General features: G+C 38.7%; 1 protein-coding gene across 1 annotated transcript in view; it reads right to left on the bottom strand.

Moving 5' to 3' along the window:
• Positions 1–8,300: 8,300 nt before the first annotated feature.
• The window catches only part of Pex1 (peroxisomal biogenesis factor 1), an 11,874-nt gene continuing 10,112 nt past the window's right edge, over positions 8,301–10,062 (bottom strand). The window contains exons 15-16 of the mRNA XM_018544436.1: positions 8,527–8,639; positions 8,301–8,412 (exon numbers count right to left, since the gene is read on the bottom strand). Of these exons, the coding sequence (XP_018399938.1) occupies positions 8,340–8,412; positions 8,527–8,639 (186 nt within the window). The 3' untranslated portion in view covers positions 8,301–8,339. The remainder of the gene's footprint in view (positions 8,413–8,526; positions 8,640–10,062) is intronic.

Here is a 10,062-nt window from a genome sequence, read left to right on the forward strand (position 1 = left end):
GTATTAGCGTGCGATCTCGCGTCCTTCCGCGGAAAAGGACTGTTCTCCAATTCTGGATCCTCTGCGAATCTTTCCCGAAATCGTTCCTGAAGAACGTCGTTAAGTACCTTCTTGAAAATCAAGCAAACTCTATCAAGATATTTCGTAATGTCTGTGTATTTATATTAGATAATATTTATTCTAGATATTTTTATAGTCACGATCTATTTTTAGAATTTTTTAATTCAGGTTTTTATCTGTATGCGATCCATTCTCGATCGGCACATCTACTTGGTTCTTAATTGTCTAAAACTGTTAATTCATCATACCTTATCCAGGCTTGAATCACACGCAATTAACGATTCACCGCCACCCAAACTATGTCAGATAGTTTACAAAGTTAAAGTGATTCACTTGTATATATGTATATGTAGGAAGGTAATAATGCACGTGGAATCTTCTGAGTGTGTTTATTAAACATGTTTAATCTTATTAACAGTTTGCTGAATAATTTTGTTCTTTAACATAGCTACATATTTTGCATATTAAAATATAATTAAATAAATAAAATACAAACTGTATTTCCAGAACGGGTTTAGGAACGATTTTTTTTGCAGCAGAGGTATTTATTTGCATTTCGTCTCTTTAACTCTAGCTAAAATCTGAAAGTCTAGTAAGAATTAACTCTATTACATTTAATTTTATCCTCGTATACACTAACTAATTAATGTATTTTTCTGTTTTCTTCTTTCTTATCATAGTATTCTTATTCCTGATAAACAGGCAACCAAAAGTCGATTTTCTGACGCAATGGTCAGTCCAATCATTTCAGGATACTCGCTAACAATTGACCGCACGTTACACAATTATTTTTTCCATTCGCAGCGCGGGAATGTAAAAGGGGTGCTTATCAACGTGGAGAAGGGCGCAATCGGGACGTGCAAAATGCACAGGGACAAAGTCCGGAGTGGTTTGAATACAAATAGAGCGGCGGGGTGGAAGTGTTTCTCCCGATATAGCTGCGGCGGTGGTGATGGTGGTGGTACGCGAAGTATAACCGGGGAGAAGTTGATATACCTTTGAAGAAGGGGACACGGGACCTTTGAGGGGCTTATCCGCACGTCTGCCTCCGAATAGCACTCGCGGATCCGAATCACATCGCTCGTGCCCGTGTCCTCTTAGACCAGTCGGACGTGCGGACTGGGCACTTGGGCAGGCAAATCATTTCCCGTGCGGGGGAAAAAGGGACGCGCTTAATCCGGATGGAAATCTCTTCTCCTCCTCCTCCTCTTCCCTCTCATATCCATCCTTTCGATGCTTTCTCGAACTAATAATTCCGTCGTTTCATCGTGCTCTGTCTTCACCGGAAGCGAAATTTTTCAGTCTCCTTGTTCATTGATTGTACATCTATATTAACGACAAATAATCTTGTAAAGACTTTTGACATGCAAATGAACATAATTATTGAACGCTTTTTTTAATGGTCAGTAAAATTGAATTTGAGAATATGCTTATTTGACTTTTTTTTTAAATTAATAATTATATTATTTATGGTTATAAATTTTGTCATTAAAAATTTGAAATAAGTTAGTCTTGGAAAAATCTTGGGTTAAATTAATTAAAAGTATAGCTTATGATACTTCCTTGAATGTAACGTATAAGCAGCAATACTGTTATATTATTACTCAATACTAATAGCGTTCTAGAATTAAAATAACACCTCGAGTTTTAAGTCGATCCATAACTCAAAGTGCAAATTTTTTAAAATTTTTATATCCTCAAGATTTTAGACAATCTTAATAAAAAAAGACTCAATACTTTATTGCAGATAAATGGTTAATGCAAGCTAAAACTAAAAGTACATCAATAAAAATGATCTGTGTCGCACAAAGCTACATTTAAAGTTCATCTGATTTCTTAGAACCGGATCCTCTAGATCTTCTAACGTAAAGTTCCGAGTTGAACGTTAAGCTCCAATGTTGAATTCTCGTTCGTGCTCTCGAATTGTGAGAACGCGCTATCATCGAGATCGGTAGACAGAGGCGCGGGGATTCCTGGCCTCGGTTTGGGAATAGGATAGGATTGAAGCGTGAAGAGGCCGTTATTGTGGGCGCTGGCGCGCATCATTTGATCTGGCACAGTAGGAGGAAGAGCCGCGGTTATGTGTGCACCATTTCCCAGTGGCGCGGTGGTAACGGCGAACGTCATCGTCCCTCTCTCCCTGACCTCACCTAGAGCGCCCCGACGTCACGCCGCGTCAACGGGAAGAGAGGGAGCGCCGAAGTTGCGCAACCCTCCACCGGCAGGCAGGCTGGAATTTACCCCGCAGGCCGGCCAACCTAATGGAAACAAGAAATTGCGGCAAACTGCGTTACCCACGCCTCGACGCCCTGGAAATATCGCACCAACGACGCCAGCTGAGGCGAGGGGGTTGTTCGCCGTCAACAGCGCGGGACGCCTCGCCTCGCCTCGCCTCTTCTCGCTTTCAAAGAGACGCCTCGGTGGATACCTCGACGGGTCACATCGAGGGTCGCCAAGGGTCGCTGAGGGTCGGCCTAAGTGACGCAAATTGTTTGTGCAGCAATTGCTTGCGCGTTATTCCCTTAGAACAGCCTTCAAACTGTAATGTCTCGAGGAACATAAAGATACTATAGCAATGAACAATTTTCTACAAAAATGTTTGTAATTATCGGTTAAATTAAACAACGAGAAACTAAAATTTCGAGCAAAGTTGCTAAATTAAAGACGTCGCTTTTTAGAACATCTAAATCTTACAAAGGTCTCTTCTTTTTAGCTGAACTTCTTGTATGGTTTATTTTTCCTCCTTTTCATGTTGGAAAGACAACCTCTGGAGTTTACATTAAATGTATAAAATTATCAAATGGAATATCGAACCATCGAACTTATCATGTAAAGAAATAGAGGGAAAAGGGCAATGCGCTTTGTAGAAAGCCTAAAGATACCAAAACACAGAAACGGGTCAACTCCGAAATAGGAAGAGCGTAGCAATCGCGTGTATATTTATTTAACATCTCTGATAATCGAGTTATCGTTCGCTCGGCGCTGCTTTCTTTCCATTCCATTCGACGATTGTGGAGAAACGCGCGACGATACTTTCGAGAGATCGAGCACTCCCGGTGCAATTTATCGCAGCGACACTCGGGGGAATTCCGCGTGTTTGCGAAAGTCGTTTCCTTTGCTAACTAACGAGTTCGGCTTCTAGTCGGCGTGTCGATGTATCCGAGAATGTAATCACGAGCGTAATTGATACATTATTTTCTCTGGATACAATGAACGACCATAGATGAACTACTATCGCTCGAAGCTGTTTAATTTCACTTGTTACTAAGATAGACTACTTTCTGTCAAAATTAAATGATTTTTAAATTAAAATTTTAGTGTGTAAATAGTAGTAGTTTTAAAATTAAAGTTTGGTATATAAAAATATAGGTAAACTAGAAGATTTTGATTATATTAATCAGAATTCTTATCTAAACTAGAATTTTAGGTTTACCCAGAATTTTAGATTTATGTAACCAGAATATTTTATTATTAAATCTAATCTAAAATTCTAGTTGAGATAACCGAAATTCTGATTAATTTAATCAAAATCTGATTTGTTTATTTTCAACTGAAGCTTTTTCTCAATGCAAGAATAAAATTATATAAGTATATACGTGATTCAATAAACGAGATAAAATAAGTCAAACCGTACCAGCTGTATGAAAAATCAGTGAAGATCTAACAATAAGGTTTGTCTACTGACCAGACATCGTCATCAAGACGCTGATAGCCGGTCGTTCCGCCGAATGATAACCGCCCAGTTTAGCTACGTCGGAACAATCCGGTTAGGCCGACAATCTCGTTCACAATTACGAAGTTTGTCGCGCCTGGCGAAAACCCGCCGCGGGAGCGAAGCGGCCGGCGGGGAATCGGTGCCGGGGCAGAACAAGGAGGCAAAATCCATCTGGTGATTTCACAGGCAATTATGCCGCGTCGCCGTGGACGGGCGCGGATGGCTTACTCTTATTTAACGCCAATGTGGGCGCGCGGCACACGCCTCGCCGACCACCGGCGTCAATCGCTCGCTCGCCCGACCGCCATCCCATTTGCACGAAATTGTCAATGATAGAATAGCACGAGAGATCGAAAACCCTCGCACTCAGCGGTCCCGTGCTTCTCTCTCTCTCTCTCTCTCTCTCTCTCTCTCTGCGATTCTCATTTTTTTCTTTCACATTCTGTGTCCCTCCTTTTTCGACCTAAAAACCGACCGCGAAACGGATTTCTTCTTTTATTTATTAGTTTAGCAGCTATAAGAAATATTCATGTATGTACAAATTGCTTGTTTTCTAATTTCAAAGCAGCTTGTGTGTGATAGAATTATACAGAGTAAAATAATTTAAAAAATTTTGATTTTATAAGATATTCGTTTCGAACATGTTTTTAAAATTATACTTAAACAGACGAATATACATAAATATTACGGCAGATTAACGTTGTATTGAATTATCTATTATGTAATGAATAAGCCGATTGTGATTTAAAATGTTGCAATTGTATTTAGTAAATCAAAAAATGAAATAGAAGTACAAATAAAATAACGATTAAATATTTTTACACGATATCTATCTTTTCTAAGGGCCGATTGTTCCATCTTTTGGTAAAGTTTACCTGTTAGGTAAATAGCAAGATTACACAATCACGTGCGCGGATTGCTAGATTTACCTAACAGGTAAACTTTACTGAAAGATGGAACAATCGGCCCTAAATCAATCAAAAATATCTATAATCATTAAGTTGTAAAATCAGTGATTATTTAATAATGTCCATTTTTGTCAGTAGATTAACTTTAATCTAGGTTTAACTTACTTTTATCTTCTAACAGAATAGATAAAGATAAAAAAGGTAAATTAAACTGATTGTAAATTTAAAATTAACACATTGATAGGGCCCAAGTATACATTTAGTGTTAGCTTTATGATTAGGTTGCATAATTTTACTAAACGAGAAAGAAAAAAAACTATCTGTTGAAAGATAGATAGAATCATAGAGATGTCCTTTACCGCAAAGAATTTGTTTGTCCTATTTTGAAAATTAACAATTGAGATTTGTCGCAACTTGCGACAACTCTTTGATTTAATATCAACGCGCTCGGGTTACGAGATTACATCATGGCGGAATTGCGACGCGTTTCTTGTCAAGTCCTCGTAATTTCGCATGCGCGAATTGTCGCTGCCTGTCGTTATAACGCCACGAAATTGCACCTGAGGTAATCGCGACAGCCCCGAAGATATGCTCCTCTTTTTGCTGTCGCGCGAAACTTCTTTGCGTATTGCTTCACGCAAAAGAATCCAAAGTGAACGCGGACAAACTCATTCTCCCCGCGATTATTCTCGGAAGAATTGGCCTGGAAATCACGGTTGTATTGTAACGATTTCTTTCAAACAAAATTTCTTTCGTATCTCATTTTCATCACCAAGCTGTTGAAGCACCCGAAAGTCTGATTGGCGAGATAATATTTGGCATTCTTCGACAGCTTGACGAGAAAAATAAGAATTTTTTCATGCAAAAGAAAAAAAAGGAATTGTTTGAAAAAAAGGAATCGAATTTGAAGAAACTACAATACAATTGCCTCGTAGGACATATGTATATGTCCCACAGTACATAAAAAATTCATATTTCCCATAAAAATTAAAACAGTGAGTTCTTTTTCATTTTGATGAAAGCCATCATACATATAGGATCATATGAATAAAAAAAAATAGTTTAATTACAAAATAGATTCAATGTGACGAATCAAAATGTCATATTTTATTGGATTTGAGTGAAACTCATTATTAGGAGTTTTTTTAGTCGCTGCTCTAAAGTCATTTCAAATCTTCTCTATTTAAATTTCTAGGGCCGCTGATTATAAATCTGTTATCTTGAATTAAAAAATTTAAAAATTCAAGGTAGAGATTCATAATCAACGGCCCTAGAAATCTTTAGTAAGATGTTCATAATTAGATATTAATTATTTTTTGAAAAATAAAGCTTGTATTCTCGACAAAGCTATGACAGGAGATACTGCTATATTTCCAGTGGAAGAAGAATGTCGATCCTCAAGATTATCGTCCGTTTTCTATATGGCCAAACAATGTTTCACCTCAAGTCCCATTGTTTATCTAAATAAACGATTTCCTTTATATCCCTGTGCCTATATACACACACCTCCTACAGCCCCGCTTTCTTCCTCTTCCTTCTTTTCCTCGTCCTTTTTCGAGGACAATTTGTTGCCAGTCGTGAAGTCGAGTTTTCCCGAATGTCGCCAGAGCGAATAGGATTAGCGCGGCGAGAAGCGGTAATCAGGAATAAAAATGCGTCAACCGGCGGCATTTACGCTAACTAATCTCCTTCGGCAAGCGGAGAGGCGCTAACGGAGTTACCCGGCTTCGTCGCCCAACAGCTCTCTCTCTCTCTCTCTCTTCATGTCGCTCGACCGTCGCTTGTTAGCCGGGTAATTGGCCATTTTTATGCTAAGCAGAGTCTCCTCCTCGTAGTTGTCGTCGTCGTCGTCGTCGTCATCGTCGTCGTCGTCGTCGTCGTCGTCGTCGTTGTCACCGTCATCGTCGTCGTTGCGAGCATCCCCTTGCATCGCACGCCTTTCTTCCGCCATTTTGCGGCTTAATCTTGCGAATTGCGCTATCCACAGACTCCTTTCGACTATGTGTTCACGACAAAGAGCACATTCTTGCTCGTGGATACAAAGGTCATCGCGTGCTTCTCACGAGATCTAACTATAAACTGTTAGACTTATATAATAGACATTTTCGTATGTGAAGTTGAAGCTGAAGATAATACACGAGGAACAGAGATATACGTGGTGTTACTCTTTCCGTTACATATCGCACAATTGACCAAGGAAAGTATCAAACCAATCATTGCCTTCTGTTCAAAATGTTTACCACCTGAAAACTTTTGGAATTTTCACGAAATTTCTTTGTTATCATTAAAAATTAATAATTTTATCGCGCGGGCAATTTTTAGAATTTTACATTTAAATTTAAATTTTAATGCCAAATGTTGACATGCAATCAATAATAAGTATGACATCCGTGAGAATATATATATTCATGAATATATTCTCGTGTCTTGTGAGTTTTTATTTTCAAAAATTTGAGTGATAAGTAGAAAATAGAATAACTCAGCAAAATAGATAGAGTACACAATACATATATAATATATAGACTGCTCACTGATACACTGAACAGGGTATCTCATTTAAAATTTCGAATGCAATTATCTTCCAAACTGTTTATTTCCTAAAAAATGTTTCAAGTTGTACTTACTTTTGTTTCAAGAGAAACATCTTTTGGTCACACAGTTCCTGTCTAAGTGAACGTACTTCCAAGATTTCAAGGTGACCTTAATATTTTTAAACAGAATTATATAATTTTTTTTATTGTAATATTATTCTTACGTCTCCAATGAAAGCGTGTAGTCTTTTATACTACGTATAAATCTACGATCGTAACACATAAACTGAATCTCGATGAAACATGCAGCGTAACAATACGGCTACGACGTTACGTGTGTTCTATATTTTCGTATTTATGCCAGCAAACTCATTATCTGCCGCTGCGCGATGCGCTCTTAGCTTCGGTTGAGGTCCACTTTTCCTCCTCCTAAGCATAAGCGCGAAGCGTAATCCGGATGCTCACGCGACCCTCACTCCGGCCACCCCACGAAACTCCGCCGCGACTCTTCTCGTGCTTGCCGACTTAGCGCCGGCAACTTTTCGTATTAATAATCGGTATAATAATTAGTATTTTCACGCGCGACTTAGCAGGAAGGACGCGCCGGCGTCGACGTCGGCGTCTCGCGAGGGGGTGGAAAGGAAAGGGGTGCTGGGAAGTTCGTCTAAGATCTTGATTTTAAGTTCGCTGGGGCGAAGGAGGCGCATATTTCACCGCGCTAATGTCCCGCCAGATAAACTACAATATTAGCTGCCTTCGCCCGTGATTTAATTTAACTTTGCCCCGGCGCGACATCCGCCTCCTCGAGCTCGCGCCCCCGCGAGTTGCTGCCGCGGTTCGCCATCGGGTTTACCTGGTAAAATCTCCGCTGCGAGTTACATCCGGATGGGTGTGGATTCTCACTCGAGTCCAAAGAACATGGACATGGAGAATCATCGGTTTAATCATCGTTCCAACCGTCATACGTATTTTATCAGGTCATGTCTCCATTTGAACGATTACGATATCCGAGCAAAGAAAAAAAAGATTTTATTTTACTTTTTGTTATTATATTGTTTTTTTCAGTACAAAAATATTTTCCTTTCTGAATAACTTTGGCTTACAATTTATACAAAAAGATTCAGATTAAGCCAGTGTCGCCTTCTGGTTCTTCAATACATCCTCCGTAAAGTTGTCTCCCTTGGAAAATCGAGCGTAACTATAATAATAGAACAGTACGGGTTATAATAATTAAATATAGTAACTAAATATTTAAAGAATAGATTAGTTAAATTTTCTGTTACTCTAACTTTCTTCATGCACGACCACTTACATCTTGGTATATTTCAACTTTTCAGCAGTGGACAAGGATGGTCTCGTCGATTTGACAGATTCCACGAGATGTATTTGTGTAACTTTGATGTCAGTCGCATTGACTTTGCCGTCCTGTCATTGATAAGCAAAATATATAAAATATTAGAATAACTACACAATATCTTAAATATATAATACATCTAATGTAAGATATATCTTTAAAATACATCTTATATATACAAAATATACTATACATATATCTAAAAATATATATATTTTTATTTCTACTTTAATTGCATATACAAAATATGCACTCTACGTCCATTACCATTCATTGTTCTGATAGAGTAAAAAAATATTACCGAATTGGCTCGAATACTGCAAAAGCTTATAATGTTGCGCGTTAACAGCAGCGATTTGAATTAATTATTGGAGTTAAACACAATCTGCGCCGCTTCGGAAGACACCCTCCCATGTTCCTATCCGCATAATCACTTATCATAGCAAGGTACCTCTCTCCCTCTCTCCTTCCCCCCCCCTCCCCTCTCACTCTCTCGTTCGCTCGCTCGCTGTATCTCTATCTTTCTCTCGGGATGCGTCACGCTCTCCGGAAACTCACTCGCTAATTAGACGCACAGTTTGGATACTCGCGTTCTTCCGGGAGGCAAGTGCCGCCCTATAACTTCGTTTTCTCCGATGCGTATTAATTAATAGCTTCCTGTGAGCCGCGCCACTCGTTCCTCGTATACCTCGAAGACGCTCCCTACCTTTTAAGGCAGGCCCGATTAATTCGGATTAATTCGATCAGGTGCACACGCACGCACCAGTGAGTGACCGCTAAATTTACGCTTATCTCCGTAGATCATATGCAATCGTGTGCGTCTTTAATATTTCTGTTTTTTAAATAAAAGTTAGAAAATAAGGATTAATAAACGTCAAGAAATTCGATTGACCTTTAACTGCTCTACAAACTCTATTCCACATCAGTTAATAAATTAATAACTTCCAAAAATTTTTTTTATTTTGTATATAAACCCCACGTAACAGATAAATAATTAAAATAAATAAACGGTCTATATATTGAGCTAAATGAATTTAATGTCATCATATCTTAAAATTGGCGTGTCACGCTTTTTTGAAGCCTCTATTCGTTGAGGCAGTTAAAGTAATCCGAAAATGGTGAATTTCGGTAACAAGGAATTTTCGGGGACGCTCTTTTAAAAACATGGTAAAAATTATGATAATTAAAAAAGACTTATCCAATATGGCGGACGGAAAAGATGCGAAAATCTTAAAGGTTTTCCGATTTCGGCGAAATATGGATTAAGGGGGCTTACGCGGACGCTGATTTCGAATCCGTGATCAAAATTAAGAAAATCCAAATGGCTGATCCAAAATGGCGGACGGAAAGTGTTGCGAAATACATAAAAATTTAAAAATTTCAGCGAAATTAGGTAAATGGGGGTTACCGCGAACGCTGATTTTGATTCCGTGTTCCAAATTTTTAAATTCAATATGGCAGACGGAAATGTTGCGGAAATCAATAAGATTTTCC

Source organism: Cyphomyrmex costatus, unplaced genomic scaffold (genome assembly GCF_001594065.2).
Source record: "Cyphomyrmex costatus isolate MS0001 unplaced genomic scaffold, Ccosl1.0 scaffold441, whole genome shotgun sequence".
Lineage (NCBI taxonomy): Eukaryota > Metazoa > Arthropoda > Insecta > Hymenoptera > Formicidae > Cyphomyrmex > Cyphomyrmex costatus.